General features: G+C 39.1%; 1 protein-coding gene across 1 annotated transcript; it reads left to right on the forward strand.

Annotated features, from left to right (window-relative positions):
• Window positions 1-1,858: 1,858 nt before the first annotated feature.
• WBP11 (WW domain binding protein 11) lies at window positions 1,859-13,823 on the forward strand. Its single transcript, XM_084255242.1, has 11 exons — window positions 1,859-2,059; window positions 2,546-2,577; window positions 3,318-3,411; window positions 6,594-6,790; window positions 7,821-7,954; window positions 8,151-8,350; window positions 8,799-8,987; window positions 10,194-10,295; window positions 10,683-10,976; window positions 11,806-11,988; window positions 13,327-13,823. Exons 1-11 carry the CDS (start codon window positions 1,996-1,998, stop codon window positions 13,758-13,760), a joined length of 1,923 nt encoding a protein of 640 aa, XP_084111368.1. The 5' UTR covers window positions 1,859-1,995; the 3' UTR covers window positions 13,761-13,823.
• Window positions 13,824-16,815: the final 2,992 nt, after the last annotated feature.

Raw genomic sequence — 16,815 nt, forward strand, 5'->3', positions numbered from 1 at the left:
GGCTTTCAGCCGATAACCAGCCAACTCGGTATAGGATTGGAGCGGAAGCGACTCTCATCCCGCAGTTCGGGATTACTCTCTATGGTTCCGGGCTGAGAAACGCCGCGTTCGTCCCCTCATAGAGACCGGAAGTGACGTAAGGATGGCGGAGGGGCGCGAGGTTTCAAGATGGCGGTGGCTGGGTGGCTGACCGAGAGGCAGAGGTGAAGGCCCCTACCAAATAAAAGAGGCCGAGAATCGTCCCCTCCCCGCTTCTCCCAGTCCCAGAAGCCCGAGAGAAGTGTGAGTGTGCGGGGTGGTTCCATTCGTTTCTTCATCTTTCCCGTGCCTCCCTTGGGGCCCGCGCGGTTGCCTCGGGGACACTAGGCCCCGCTACCCCGCTCTTCCTCTCCGCGGTGGGGTCTCCGGGTCGCCGACTGGAAACTGCCCAGCCTCTGGCAGCGCGGCGTCCGGTGGTTAGGCCGCTGACTTTGCTTGGGATGGTTAGCGCGGCCTCCCGGGTGCACGTTGGTGGGTTACTTAGGTTTGAAGTCTTGTACCTCGAGTCAGGGTCAACCGTCGCTATGGTTTCGGCAGTTGCTACTGCGATTCCCGTCTTCGGTAGACCTGGGCTCCGTCCCCCTGGAGCCTTTGACTGTTTAGAGTCCCCCACGGTTTGGGGGCGCGTTCCCCTCTGCCTTGATACCAAAAAAGTCGTTTGTGCACACTGAGGCGATCATGTTTGCTGCAAAAATTCTCTAATTCGTATCTGTTCTGTGTCTCACTTGTGGGAGAGGAGGGTCAAAATATGAATTGGAGGGTAATAAAGGGAGGAAAGCAAAAAAGATTCAGGCCGTCAAAGATAGGCGAGCTTGTATTTGTATTCACTTTGTTTGTTTTCGCCTGCACGCCCGGTTTTTCTAGGAGGAAACTGTTGGAACAGTAAGTTATTTGCCGCTGAAATAGGTTGACGCGTTTAGCAGAAAGCAAGGTAATTGAACATTTACTGAAACAGGCGTCAATGAATGAATTTGATAAGAGCTCCATAAAGGAAAGGTGTAATTGTATGGTCTGCTATAAACGTTACCTTGTATTCTTCCCTCCCCCACCTTTTACAAGCGTCTACTTTAATAAGGAAGGAAATAAGTCACCCTTTACTATTGGAAAGAATAAATAGCAAGAGTTAAGCTGCATTCATTTGGAATAAGAGAAAAAGGTGACGTAATAGTGGCTTAGATCAAGTCAAACTTGGATTTTTAATCGTACTTTTCTTCACTTATCCCTTAAAGTTATCTTAAAAACACAAATCACGAATCAAGTGGGTACTAGTAAGAGAATATAGAGAGAGAGATATCTCTCTGTATATCTTAATACTGAAGGAAGGTCCCTCAGATATACTTAAATCTGAAATATTAGCGTTTTTAGTTTTTTTTTTAAGCTTTTGAATTAAAACTAAAGCTGGATTAAATAGACTTAAGTGAGTTTTTACTATCTTAGAGGTGTTTGGATTGCGTGCCACCTTAAATCAGTTACAGAATTTAGGGTGAACTATTTGTCACTGAATCCAGATCACTAATCTGTACTTTTTTATTTCTCTTTCACTCTATATAAATAAAGGGAGAATGTTGTAAAAGCACCAGTGGTTTTTCTCATGCTCATAAGTATTTCCATTTTTTTTCTTTCAATTGCCATGAGCACTGCCATTCAGAAGAGTTTAAATTAGTGACTTAGTGATATTCAGGATGATCTTAAGTCATATTATAAGCGATAGGAGGTAATCTGCTCTTTCTGGGTGAGAAAGCTGAGGTATCTTGGACACTAAAGTCAAGACAAGGGAAAGAATAAGGTTTCAAAAGGTAATCAAAGGAGTGTTTCTTTTCAGAGTTGGTGGAATGAAATTTCATATATGTAAAGGAAGAAATCTTGCAAATAGAAGAAAAATTGCTTCTTTCTTTGTCCTTGCAGGTTTTTGTTTTTTTTTTTTAATGAACGAGGAAAACCATACAAATTGTCAACATGGGACGGAGATCGACATCATCCACCAAGAGTGGAAAATTTATGAACCCCACAGACCAGGCCCGTAAGTGCCCATTAATGAAGAATGAAGACGGGAGTGTGGTAAAAAATTGCAAGCTTCAGGGAATCTACTTCACTGTATTTTAATGACTTAATCAGCTAAGTGTTAGCAGTTCGTTGTTATTGTGAGCACATAATTAAAACTTTAAAAGTGTAGAAAAGTCAGTACTCTTACTTTCAGTTGTTTAATTTGCAAAGTAGAATTGGCTTAAAGCTTTTTTTCATATTTAAAATTTTCAGCAGATTTGTTTTTACAACAGATTCTTTTCATAGTTGGTTTCTAATGAAACATGAAACAGATTTCTTGATATTTTTGGTTGACATAATTAGAAAGATGCTTTTGGCATCTAGTGGGTAAGAGGCAAGGTATCTGGTAAATGGCCAACAGTGCACAGGAAAGCCTCCCAATATAAGGTTTACCTGTGTTAAATTGAGAAAGTATTAATGTTCAGGATTTGAAGGTTTTCACATTTTCTTCTTCTCTTTTAAGGAAAGGAAGCCCGGAAGAGAGAATTAAAGAAGGTAGGATTTCAGAAGCATCCTATTATTTATAAATGTTGCTTGAAAATAACATTTTCAGTTATTTGCCACAAAAGGTACCTTGTGCTGCTTTAGCTAATTTCCTAAGCCAAAATACTATAAAGTGAAATGTGTGATGGGGGGTTATAACATCAGTTAAATTTCCACGTGAGCTAAGTAGTTTTGAGAACTTTTTTGCTGTACTGCTTTGTTAAAAGCAACTGGATGGAAATAAATATGCACTCATTTTCCTGATTATGTAGCCATTTTGAGTTTATAGCAGAGTGCTACCCCAAAATAAGAAAGGATTTACTTTTTTTAGTAACATGCCTTAACAGCATTCAGAGAACTCAGATTTTTAATAGTTTGTAATTGCGTGTTCTTGATTCATTGTTTAACATTAAATCTTCAAAACTTCTCTAATACATAGTTTTAGAATTTAGCTACAACCCTTTTTTTAAAAAAGAAAAAATTGAAATTTGTTTTTGGGTAAATGCTAAAGATATCTCACAAAGTTAAAGGAAATACTTATCTAAGAAAGCAGATCTAATAAATAATACATATTTCTAAAGTTGAAACATTTTTGAGAGCAGAAAATTACATAGCCCTTTTTCTGGTGGTTGAAACAAGTAATCAGAAACCAAGTAAGTTCAGTTTCAGTTTACATGGATTCTTGAAGCAAATTGAAATAAATACTTATGAGTACCCAGCTTCTTGACATTCTGCCCTTTCCTTTTTCTAAGAACAAAAAGCAACGAATGATGGTACGAGCTGCGGTTTTGAAGATGAAAGATCCCAAACAGATTATCCGGGACATGGAGAAATTGGATGAAATGGGTAAAGATTAATAAAATGTCTATGTTTCATAGCAGGGGTAAACATTGCTGGCAATCAGGTAATAAATGAAGCAGCATAACTCTAAGGAAAAAGCATGATAGCATTTGATGTTTTGCTTTAGTTTTAGTGTCAGGCTGATGCAGTGGACTGGTGGAACCTATTGCAAACTAGAGAGCTCATCTAAAATAGAGAGGTCATTATTGAGCTTGAACTAGTTGTTGCTATAATGTGATGAAAGCCAGCTTGGCCAGCATGTTTTAAGAGAAGACTGAAAGCTTGTTTTTGAAATCACTTAGAATTTTAGTTTGCTGTGTTTTTTTAATTTTGGCAACTAACTTGTGAATCTAAATACTTTGCCACTATAAATATAAGTCTGTTTGTGTTTTTTCCAATGAGAAGCTCCAAAGATCCTTGATAAAGGGAAAAAAATCAGATGCTTAAAATCGAATTTTATGAAATAATCATATTAGAATTTATTACCATTTTCACATTTTATAATAGAATTATATTCACTCTCGTGCACTTTCACAGCTTTGTCGTAACTGGAGCCACATGAAATAACTGTCTTGTGCCACATGAGATAACTGTCTTGCTTGGGAGTCAGTGTGTGCTGGCACTGAAAATTTTAGCCCATAAATAATTGTTCTCTCAGTATTGGAACATAGATTTTTTAGTTTTCCCTTTTTGAATAGAAAACTTTAAACTTGCAAAGTTAAAATCGTCCAGTTAATTCATATGTGCTTTTCATCTGTCAAGTTTTTGTCAATTTTGCCTTCTGTGCCTCTAGTACCTTTCTTTTCAGTGCCTGTTAAACAAATTTTGTTTACTAATGTACCCATATGGGTTCAATGATTTGCCTAAAAATAGAGATAATGAAAGAAGTACAGTGGATCTTCTCAGTAATGCATTCATTGGGGTTCAGTAAAATCCAATGATATTACAAGGTTTCTAAAATAATGTGGCAGGACTTGTGCAGCTAGCCTAGCTAAGAGTTCTGGATTAGGCTCTGTGCTCCCAAAACTTTCCTAGTGTAGTTCACCAAAACTGATTCCACTGTTGCCTGTGATGTAAACACTGGGAACAACACTGTCCCTTGTCAGCATTTTATCTACTTAATAACTCCTAATTGAGTTATGTGGGTTTTCTTTTAAAGGAGATAATAGCTGGGGTTCATTGAGCTCTTTCTTACTGTGCACTGATTTTTCCCACGTTATTTAAGCCTCACAACTTTTCGAGGAAGATGTGTTGTCCCTCTTTTACTAGTGAGGAAACTCAGGTACAGAGATCACACTGTTAGGAGGTGGTAAGGCTGAAGTTAAAGTACAAGCAATCAGCACTCATTAATCATGCTAGGAGGGCCTTCCCAGTGGTGCAGCGGTTGAGTGCTGGGTTGTGAAGCTGCCCGCAGCCTCTGTGGCGCTGGTTCGATCCCCGGATGCTCCCCGGCCGCCGGAGGAGGGTCCCGCATGGCGCGCAGACCTCTCCTGCTGCCCACTGCTCCCCTCAGCAGTGTACTTAGCTCCTCCTGCCTGCTCTGCTCCCTGCTCTGGCTCTGGTGAATTCTCTCACCCTCCTGCGCTTCTGACTGTACCCAGTGCTTGTATGTATGTATGTATAAATAAATAAATAAATCTTTTTAAAAATCATGCTAGGAATAGTGCATGAGATGCATTCTGGTTTTAAATAAATCACCAACGTTAATAGGATTTATAAAATGAGATAAGCAGCTATTTTAAAAGGAGAGGAGGTGAACACTTCACTGGGGCTTTAATTATGGTTAAAAAAAATTCAGTACAATCTAATATATACAGAAAATTACCTTAACTCATAATTGGTAAATCCCTTAAGTCAGTCATCTTTAAAACCTAGCAGTCATTATCAAGATTGTCCATCTGTGTTAGCTTCACTCTGCTGATAAACCTCTTGGGATGGGAGATGGAATATGTGTATAAATAGGGCCACGGATAGCTTTAAGTTTATTTTATCCCAGCTTGTAAGTGCTGCTCTCTCTTACACCTTCATTTAAAATGTCAGAAGGCTCTGGTCCCTAGGATAACGTGCCACTTGATCTCTTACTTGTTGATTGGCAAAAAGGAAGAGGACAGAGGAAGTATGATTGACCAACCAGGTCTGGGACTCTTGTGCTGATCCCTTTTGGGGTAGAGCACCTCTTGGGGTAGAGCACCTGAAATTAAGCCCCATGTTAAAAGGAGGGACAAAAGGAACAATGGTCCATTATAAAAATAAGTGGTGAGCCTGTCACCACTAGGTGTTTTGAGATTACATTTAAGCATCAGAGCTTTCTTTTAAAATAATTATGTCCCCATTTTCAAGAAGAGGACAATGAAGTTGAGGGACCTTAAGTACCCAGGATCTCAGAATGAAATGGCAAAAACACTGTAGTATGTAAAGCCAGATCTGTCTCACTGAAAGTTTACTATACTAATTTTTCAGTGTAGAGGAGTGAAAATTGACTGTTAAAATGATGTCGAAAGAGCTGTCCTGCCCATCTGTGTCTCTGCAGGCATCTTAAATCTACCCCTTTAAAAAAATTGCAAATGTCTATGCTTGCCTATGTCAATGCAGATTCCTCTCTTTCTCCTTTTCCTAATAAACCTGTCCTTTTACAATGTAAAAAGGAAAATAAAAGTTAATAGGTAACATTCTTTAAAAGTAAATTGAAAAATATTTTTGAGATATAATTGATAGTGTATTTTTGGTGTAGAACATAATGATTTGCTATATGTATATCATGAAATAATCACTACAGTAAGTTAACATCTATCACCATACATAGATAGGATTTTTTTCCTTGTAATGAGAAGTTTTGTGATCTACTCTGTTGGAAAAGCAAGTAAAATAGTTATCTTAAAAGGACAGAAATTTAAAACCCTATTGTAGTTTTTTTAAATAAAATTGTAGCATCTGTCTGATGGCTAGATCTCTTTAAAAAAAAATTAACATAAAGGGCCTCCCCTGGTGGCGCAGCAGTTGAGTGCTGGGTTGAGAGGCTGCCCGCAGCCTCTACAGCGCTGGTTCGATCCCTGGCCACCGGCAAGGGTCCCACAAAAAAAAGATTAACATAAAGCATAGTTTTCATTAAAGGATATATTACATTGATACCTAAATGAAGTGACCTTTTGGTGTTCGATGCCATAACCTACTTTTTTTTTCCTCTCAAGAGTTTAACCCAGTGCAGCAACCACAGTTAAATGAGAAGGTGCTGAAAGACAAACGTAAGAAGCTGCGTGAGACCTTTGAACGTATTTTACGACTCTATGAAAAAGAAAATCCAGATATTTACAAAGAATTAAGAAAACTAGAAGTAGAATATGAACAGAAGAGGGCTCAGCTTAGCCAGTATTTTGATGCTGTCAAGGTAATTAAATTTTTTGAGAGATAAATTGAAATGTAATGCCTAGATTTGCTCAAAAATGTTAGTGGGGGGACTGATCATGTTGAACCTTTCTCAGTAAGGTTCACCTACCCTGTGGGGCAGCATATTTGATCCTTCATATTTACACAAGAAAAATTACTCCATCTGCCAACACATTAATAGCCACAGACTGGAAATAGCCCAAGTGTACTTTAAGTAAAGTTAATGGATAAATTCGTATGTTTATAAAATCAGATCACTCAGAAATTAAAATAAACTATTGATACTTAAAACTGGAATAAAAAATTTAATAGATAAATCGCAAAAACATGGGCTTAATTTTTCATAAGTAAGACCCCAATTGAATGACATTCTCAAAGAGGCAGAACTGATCTATGGAGGAAGAATATTTTAATAAGCTTTATCTTGGGGTAATGTTAAGGATCCACTGTAAAGGAGTATGAAGAATATGCCTTCGTCGGGACTCATTGAATGTGTACATTTCATTGTAAATTTTACCTCAAAAAAAAGTCAAATGGTAAAATTTTTTGTAAAGTAGGTAATATGACTCATTTTATAGATAAAGGAACTAAGGTAACTTGCTTTGTATCATACAGCCAGTATGTGGCAAAATTTCAAGAGGCAGACTAATTTTAGAGCCCAGCTTCCTCTCTTTTGGTGTATTTTGTTCTTTCTGAGTTAACTGATATGTAGTATTCTATCATCCAGAATATATAGGGTGATGTAGATGTTAGAGATACTTTTAACAGTTGGACTTCTCTGAAAAACAATTTCAAGTCATAACCAATGAGAATCAGCTAATAGAGTAGAAAAGTAGTGGGTTTTGGGTCCTCTAGAAAAAAAGTGATTTTTTTCCAATTCGTGGACTGTTTTGAAAATACAGTTTTGTGTTCTTTTTTCATATTTATGTTAGTTGGGAAACAAATTCAAGTTACCAAACAAAGGGCGCTGAATTTTTAATGTTATTTGTGGAGTACTCTTTTATCATACCATTAAAAATTCTCTCTTTCAGAATGCTCAGCATGTGGAGGTAGAGAGCATTCCTTTGCCAGATATGCCACATGCACCTTCCAACATCTTGATCCAGGACATTCCACTTCCTGGTGCCCAACCACCCTCCATCCTTAAGAAGACCTCAGCCTATGGGTAAGGTGGCATAATCAAATAGTGTTTATTAAAAGCACCTATTGACTGTCGAGGTGCCAAAAATGTGTTGGGAAGTAAGAGACATTGTGAATGTAGGCAGCACCTCATTTCACTAAGTGTGACTAACTTCCCTTAGAAGTCGTTAGAAAAAATAAATACCTTTGTTAACATGCTTACTGTAAAATTTTCTTCACAGGCCTCCAACTCGGGCAATTTCTATCCTTCCTCTCCTTGGTCACGGTGTTCCACGATTGCCTCCTGGCAGAAAACCTCCTGGCCCTCCTCCTGGGCCGCCACCACCTCAAGTTTTGCAGATGTATGGCCGTAAAGTGGGCTTTGCCCTAGATCTTCCTCCTCGTAGGCGAGATGAAGACATGTTATATAGTCCTGAACTTGGTAAGGATTTACTGTTCATTTTTCTCTTTTAAACTTTCCACTGTCATTTTCAGAGTTGAACTGTGTAACATTTTGTAAAATGAGGCTTTTCTTAAAAAGGTCACTCTTACTACCAAGTCCTAAGTACTTGAACTTCTTTTCCTTTTTAGCTTTTTGGTCATCAAACTAGAATATCATTGCATCTCTCTCGTGATATACTTGTGTGTATACAAGTTTCTAAGTGAAATTTGCTTTCAATTTTAAACTTTAAAGAAATACCTTACATTATTAGAAAGGAGAATTTTTCAACTATTGTCTGTTACATAAATATATTGTCAGGCTCTGAATAGCTGAGAATGATATGTAGAAAATTTCTTTAACAAATTAATCTGAGTAAAATATTGAGCATAATCTTCTGTGTTTGAGGGTAGCCATATTCCTTGTTGACTGCTCCCTTCTCCCTTCTCAGCACAACGTGGTCATGATGATGATGTTTCCAGCACCAGTGAAGATGATGGCTATCCTGAGGACATGGACCAAGATAAGCACGACGACAGTACTGATGACAGTGACACTGACAGATCAGATGGAGAAAGCGAAGGTGATGAATTTGTGCACCGTGATGATGAGAGAGACACCAATGAAGAAAAGAAGTCAGGTATGTGCCGATGAAAGTCCCATGGTACTGATCAGTAAATAGCATACAAAACAAAGGTCCTGATTTGTTAATGACACTATGAAAGTAACTGAGCCTCTTGAAAGGAAGGATCATAGTTCTGTTCATCTTTACATCTCAAAAATCTGGTAAGTTCTTGACATATAGTAAGTACTCAATGTCTGTGAAGGGAAAATTAAGCAGTATATGTAATACAAAAGTACTTGTAATAAAGTTACTTTGGAGGGGAAAGATAATGGCTATTCAATAGCATTAAAATGTTCCATTATAGATATTAAAGGAAAATAATCATATAATGTTATTGGGAAAACCATACTCAATGTTTTTTAATAAACTTGTTTAAATGGTGGTGTTAGAAGTCTTTAAATTTAGTGGTTTTGGTGTCTTATATGAACCAATACTGACAAATTTCAGCATCATAATAAGCAGTGAGCAGTGCAAAATGTATAATAATATACCACCATAGTCTTCAAGCTTCTTTTGGAATTGTTTTTGTAGCTTAAATCAGTGTTTATTACCATACCAGGGACATCAGTACTTAGAATGATGAGTTTTTCTCCCGATATTTCTTAAACATAGATGCAAACCTAAAGACTAGTTTTAAAGGGTATGTAGAGAGAGCTGATAATGAAAAGTATGAGAAACTAGAAAGTCAATGGAGCCTTAGCAGTTCCAATTTTCTCTGGAACTATGTGGTTGTTAGCCCAATTTTCCTTTGTTGCTGTTAACTGGTTTCTCTTAAACATATTTATCCGTATACAGAGACTGAAAATGGCACTCCTAACTGATTTTGTTTGTTTTTACTACATGTGGGGCATTTTTCTAGACACTGAATTTACTTTTGAAATTGTTTGGGCCAGATATCTTTAGGGAGTAGGTCTTAAACTTTGATTTTTGTATGTTCTGGTCTTCTCACTTTGACCAATTTTAGCAATTTATATTTTTCCAGAAAATTTCCTTTTTTTTTTTTTAATTGGCATTCATTTTTATTGGCATAAAGATGATACCTAATTGTTTTTAATTAATAATTTTTTAATCAGCATAGCAATTATTTAATGCTATCTTTAATATGGCTATCTTTCTGAGGTTATCAAATAGTAGGCAGCAGTAATAGCTAGTCTGGGCTAAGTGTTAACTGAATTTTGTTGATATCAATCTAGTGTCCTCTCTCCCTCCTCTGACCTGTAGGTTTGAGTGTTCGATTTGCAGATATGCCTGGAAAGTCAAGGAAGAAAAAGAAGAATATGAAGGAGCTGACTCCTCTTCAAGCCATGATGCTTCGAATGGCAGGTATGGCAGGGAAGGTATAACGAGTCACCTTTTGGTATTTCTACAAGCCAGTTGCTTTATATGTATTTTCTTGATTATTATCTGAGCTACCTTGAAGTATTAAGCCTAAGTCTTGTGAAAGTTAAGATTTAGAGACATTAGTAAGTGGTCCAACTGGCATTTAAATCTATCAGTTTTCTCATAAAGCCTGGGCTTGTTCCACTCTGCTACATCAGCACAGAATACTTGTAGAACACTATTTGGTTCTTCCACATCTAAGTATTTCATGGAAGTAGACTGTTTGATTACTAGTTTTAAGAAAGTATTCCCTGTGCGTCTATCTTTGCATCACTGTCATTTAAGAGGTAAAAAAATGAATTCATTTACCTGACTTAAAATTTCCTTCAGGTCAGGAAATCCCAGAGGAGGGACGCGAAGTAGAGGAATTTTCAGAAGATGATGATGAAGATGATTCTGATGACTCTGAAGCAGAAAAGCAATCACAAAAACAGCATAAAGAGGAATCTCTTTCTGATGGCACATCTGCTGCTTCTGCACAGCAGCAAGCTCCCCCACAGTCTGTTCCTCCTTCTCAGATACAAGCACCTCCCATGCCCGGACCGCCTCCTCTTGGACCACCACCTGCCCCACCTCTAAGGCCACCTGGACCACCTACAGGCCTTCCTCCAGGCCCACCTCCAGGTAAGCATTGGAATTCCTGTTTTATTTCCTGGTAGTACAGTTCCTTAAGAATCAAGGATTCTCAGGGTAAGTACAATAATTCTGTAGCATTGTTTGCTACTCAGCACTGTAACAAATATGTTTTTGTCCAAAACCCAACCTTTTTCAGGGGTGTTTAGTTCCCACCTTAGCAGGCAGAAACTAGAATCTTTAATTGAGTTTGGTTTTTTTAGTACTATTTTTTAATGTGACACGGTGACTCAGTTCTGACTTGGTCGTGAGTGGAACTTGGCTACAACAAATACTATTTTTCTTTGGGGGTTTTTCGCTGGTCGTTTTGATCTTTAGAGACAAACGTAATACTAATCAAATCTTTGGCATATAGAACTTCTTGGAAGGTTATGTTTGTCCCTTATTCTACAATTAACTGAAGAAAAATTTTCCTCTAATTGAGTTCATCCTTTTCTGAATGCTGCAAAAAAATTACCTATTTTATATCATTCTTAGGGGTCCTTGTTTATATCTTAATGAGTTCCAGGGGAATCTTGAAAACACCCTGCTTTATTAAAGTTCCATTTTCAGCTTATATTAGAACCATTTTAAAATGCTTCTCATCTTTTTCTATCCCAACGAGCTGTGACTGTGTTTTGAGTATGCTTCATATCACAGCTGGGAAATACCCTGTTTCTCATCAGATAAAGAATTCTATTTCCCACATTTTCAATCATTGTTAAAAATTCTTTCATTTTATTGATAAGGGGTGTCAAACCACATCTGAGTCACCTTTGTACCACAATTACAAATTCATATATATTTGTTTGACTTTAATTCGTCATTTTTCTCTTTTCAGGAGCTCCTCCATTCCTGAGACCCCCTGGAATGCCAGGACTGCGAGGGCCTTTACCCCGGCTTTTACCTCCAGGACCACCACCAGGCCGACCCCCTGGACCTCCCCCAGGTCCACCTCCAGGTCTGCCTCCTGGCCCTCCTCCTCGGGGACCCCCACCCAGGCTACCTCCCCCTGCACCTCCAGGTAAAGCTTTTGATTTCTATACAAAAACTTGTCTGTTGTATATTTTACTTGCTCTAAGACATCTTTTCACATTTTGATCTTAAAAGTAAGAGGTATCTCAAATGCTTTTGTTTAATTACTTCTGATCTAGATTGAACTTGACTTCTTCCAGATATTTGCATTTGATACTGCCAGTCACATGAGGGACTTGTCCCAGCCAAACACCACTCAGATTAAATTCTCCATTTGAGATTTCTGTTAGGATTACATTAGGAATTGTACATGCATCTTCATGAGTATCTACTTAAAGCGGAATGTCTCAAGGGGGATTTTTTTTCCCCCCTCTTCTACTCATTGTCAAGGTTTGCAAGGACATTTCCTTGTTGTATGTAACAGGTATATATCTGGCTTACTACACTGAATGTCCCAGTTTAATGTGAAGGTTTCCATTAAGCTTCCAGCATACTTTTCTCCTCTCCTGGTGGTATATGGAATTATGGGTGTATAAACCAGTAGTGTCTTGGATTTAATGAAAAATTGGTACTTTATATTCAGTCTTAAGATTTGAAGAAAATTAGATCTGTACTTCCTAGTAAACAGTGACAGTGTGTTTGAACAGTCAGTAGGACCTGAATTCTTTTTCAGTAATGGTAATGTTAATTAGTGACAATCTTTCCTTCCAGGGTTAAAATTAACATTTCCTGCTTATTGAGTTACTTCTTTGGAGGGAGGAGTGGTATGGAAATAAATGAATAAGGCGTGGGAATTAAAACCCCCAACCTTGGCCTTGCAGCGTTTATACGGCTAGAATAGGATTTTGGGCTCTCAAATCTGAAATTTGACAAATTTAAGATCAAATTTGAAACCAGATGTTTTAAAGTACATTGAGAGAGGAAGAAAATACAAGTGCAGTAATACAGGTTAAAGGTAAATACTATTTTGGGCCTCCCCGGTGGCGCAGCGGTTGAGCGCTGGGTTGCGAAGCTGCCCGCAGCCTCTGCAGCGCCTGTTTGATCCCCAGCCACCGGGAGAGGGTCCCACATGGCGCGCAGACCCCTCGCTGCTCCCCTCAGCAGTGTGCTTCTTCAGTCTGCATGTTCTGCTCTCCGCTCTGTCTCTGGTGAATTCTCTCACCCTCCCACGCTTATGACTGTACCCAGTGCTTGTATAAATACATAAACCTTTAAAAAAAAAAAGGAGGGGGGGTAAATACTATTTTATAGTAAAGTGGTCCTCAGCATCAGACTATTCCTAAATTTCAAACAGCAAGCAGCAGAATTATCATCAACCCATGTTTTTAACGTTCTTAATAGTTAAATTTTATTGTTGTGTTTACCTGCCTATTTTCTCTTCATTCAGGTATCCCGCCACCTCGTCCTGGCATGATGCGCCCACCTTTGGTGCCTCCACTCGGACCTGCCCCACCTGGGCTTTTCCCACCGGCTCCCTTGCCAAACCCAGGGGTTTTAAGTGCTCCACCCAACTTGATTCAGCGACCCAAGGCGGATGATACAAGTGCAGCCACCATTGAGAAGAAAGCCACAGCAACCATCAGTGCCAAGCCACAGATCACTAATCCTAAGGCAGAGATTACTCGATTCGTGCCCACTGCACTGAGGGTACGTCGGGAGAATAAAGGGGCTACTGCTACTCCCCAAAGAAAATCAGAGGATGATTCTGCTGTGCCTCTTGCCAAAGCAGCTCCCAAATCTGGCCCATCTGTCCCCGTCTCAGTACAAACTAAGGATGATGTTTATGAAGCTTTCATGAAAGAGATGGAAGGGCTACTGTGACAGCTTCTGATGCCAGAACAGGCTTCTCTCCACATCAGTGGTTTATGGAGAAAGGGGCCCTTATAAAATTTAGGCAAAAGCGCTACTTACAGTGTCAGGGTATTTTCTAATTTCAGTTCAAGGAATATCCTAAAGTTTAGCATTGTTGAGAATTTACGGCATCTGAGAGGATATTTCATTCAGAATAGGTTGGTATTGAAGCCGTGCTGCTAACATCCATTCCCTTTCATACCACCATTTTCATCCCGTTACTTTTCCCCCTTTCCAATTCTGTGGAAACTTGTGATGGGGGATCTTTGTTACTTAATTTGTTTCTCTTCCTGTGTGCTGTGGGCACTGGAGTAGAGATTTCTGAAAAAAAAAAAAAAAAAAAACAGTTTATTTCACCCCATCTTGCCTTTTGTGTTCGAGTTATTTTTAATATTTTCCTGTAAATATTTTGTAATATTGTAGTGAAATGGATCTCAATGTCATTTCCTAATACAAAGCAAGATATGTGGGAAGAAAATGTACAATTCTTTGATTAAAATTATTTCCCACTGACCTAAACTTTGAGTGTTTCATGAAATAAATGTTCTATACCAAGATATCCTGTGTTACCAATAATGTGTAAATATATCTGTTACGGGCAGGAAAAATGCAAGTATTTAAAACTTGAACTTTAAGGAATACCATTTCTGGCATAGGATCAGAATCTTACTGAAAATGTAAATGTGTCTAAAACTGTAAAGGATAAAGAAGAGAACTCTTTTCCTTTATGATTATATTGGCTTTGGAGAAATTGAAAGGTGTTTTTTATTGCTAAGAAGATGATCAAAATTGCTTCCTTTAGAGCTTTGTGAACTGATACTAATTAGCAAAAGCTTCTTTTAAACCATTTCTAAACTTAATAGATAACCAGAAAAGTTCATTTTTTCGTTTTTGAATTTGCCAATTCTATAAATTCACTTTAGAAGCACTTAAAATGAACAAGAATGCTTAACACTTAATTTGCATTGGTATACTTTTCTTTATAAAATGCTTTTTAAATTTTTTTAAGGTTTGTTTATTTATGCATACAAGAACTGCAGTATAGGCCAGAGGTGTGGGAGGTGAGAGGATTCACCAGACAGATTTACTGAATTACACTGCTGAGGGGAGCAGCAGGCAAGACAGGAGAGGTCCGCTGCGCCACATGGATTAGCTCCCTGGCTAGGATCCAACTCGGGTGGTAGCCATGATAGCACTGAGCTTTAACATCTAGATCACCAGGGAGACCCGAAAACAAAATTTAAAGCAACATTGGTTATTTAAAATAGATGCTTTGTGTTTATTTGAATTTTATTTTGTATGTTTTGTTTCCACTAATAGACTTAAACAGGGATCAGCAGACTTTCTTCCAAGAGCAAGATAGTAAATAATTTGGGCCTTTGCTACTATACAGCCTCACAACTATTTACCTGCCTTCCTAGTGGGAAGCCAGCACTGCAGTCAGGCAGCGTCACTGGCGCGAAACATAAACTCTGGGGAAGTGAGCATGCTGTACTAGCTGGCACCGATGCTGGCTTTGGGCCCAGAGGGTGCAGTTACCTAGTAGCAGTAACCTGAGAGCAGGACCTTGAGGATGGGTACCCAAGAGAATCAGGCTTGCAGGGGGTGTGCACTCTGGGCAGAGCGCCCTCTGATGGCCTCATAGCCTCACTGCTTCCTGACCAGGACCACACTGCTGCCTAGTTAGCAAGAGGGTCCTTTCTTCCTGCAAAGGCCCTCTAGTGCTCAGTACTGGGACCCTAACAGCATGCTCTCAGGAGTGGAGAAATGTTAACAGAAACTCCTATTATATCAGAGCAGGTGCTGAAGTTTGAAAAGAGTGCTCAGAGAAAAACAACATAACTGGCACACGTGAGCACAAAGAACATCTTCACTTCCAAAATCCTTATTTAGTTAGAAAACTAGTAGCTCAAATCTTTGATAAAACAAATGGAATATTTTCTGAGCTTCTGGTGGTTAACTTACAGGTACTAGCTAAAATAAAAAAATTGGAGAGAGGTAATTTTTGTTCCTAAAAGAGAACCCCAGTTCACTGGCAGACACCATGTTAAACAGGCTTATTAAGTAAAACAAGCCTAGGAACTAGAAAGCAAGCAAAACAACAGTGAGTAATGCCAACACACAATGGCACTAACTAGAATATTCCATTTACTCTTCCACAATTCCCAGCCTTCTTTGCAGTTGGATTAAGTGTGAGCTTTGTTGCTAGTGGAAGGGCTGAAGAAAAGCATGAGTCCCCAGTGCACCTACTCTCTGCCACTGGAAGTAACAGGTCATTTGTATGACAGGTCATTGGCATATATATGAAAAAGCAGAATTGGCTGAAATCTATCAATTTCATATACTTCATTCAAGGAGTACTCTCATACTCTCAATTAAGTTTCGCGGTTGTAGTTGATTCCATCTGCTCTGTTCTTGTTAGAACACTGGGAATTTTGAGGGGGTCATGCCATCAAAGGTAGTTACATTCTGCTTCCTGGTGGTGGGTGCCTGCTCATTCACATGTGGATAACTAAGGCTCCAGATCCTCCTCTAAGTGTTTCCTCCTGGTTTCTGCCCAGGAGGCTGAACTGTAGAGTCTGCATCAATGGGCTTTCTGTGTTTGTCTTTCATTTGGTCTGGCCAATGAGAAGCCTGACGTGGAGGACAGAGGAAAGTGAGGTCATGGGGATTGCTCCCCTTCTCTCCCGGCGGTGTGGCTGTCTTGGGTTAGCTCTGTGACTTATGTCATGTGAGCCCCTCAACTCACCCTCCTCCTGCCAGGTCTGGTGAGCACTTCCTTTCACCCCGTGCAGCTGAGGGGCACTAGTGGAGCCCAGCTGTCACTAGCCCTTCTGTACAGTTTCCCTGCATGCAACTCACATCATTATAAACAGTACCGTTATTAAACTTTGCTCCACTCACATTCAGGCATACCATCTGAAATAGAGCTTTCAGAAATTGAAAGCTCAAGGAGCCTCCCTGGTGGCCTAGGGGCTAAATCTCAGCGCTATCACTGAGATGGTCCTGAGTTTGATCCCTGGCC

This window comes from Talpa europaea, assembly GCF_964194135.1.
Source record: "Talpa europaea genome assembly, chromosome: 15".
Classification (NCBI taxonomy): domain Eukaryota; kingdom Metazoa; phylum Chordata; class Mammalia; order Eulipotyphla; family Talpidae; genus Talpa; species Talpa europaea.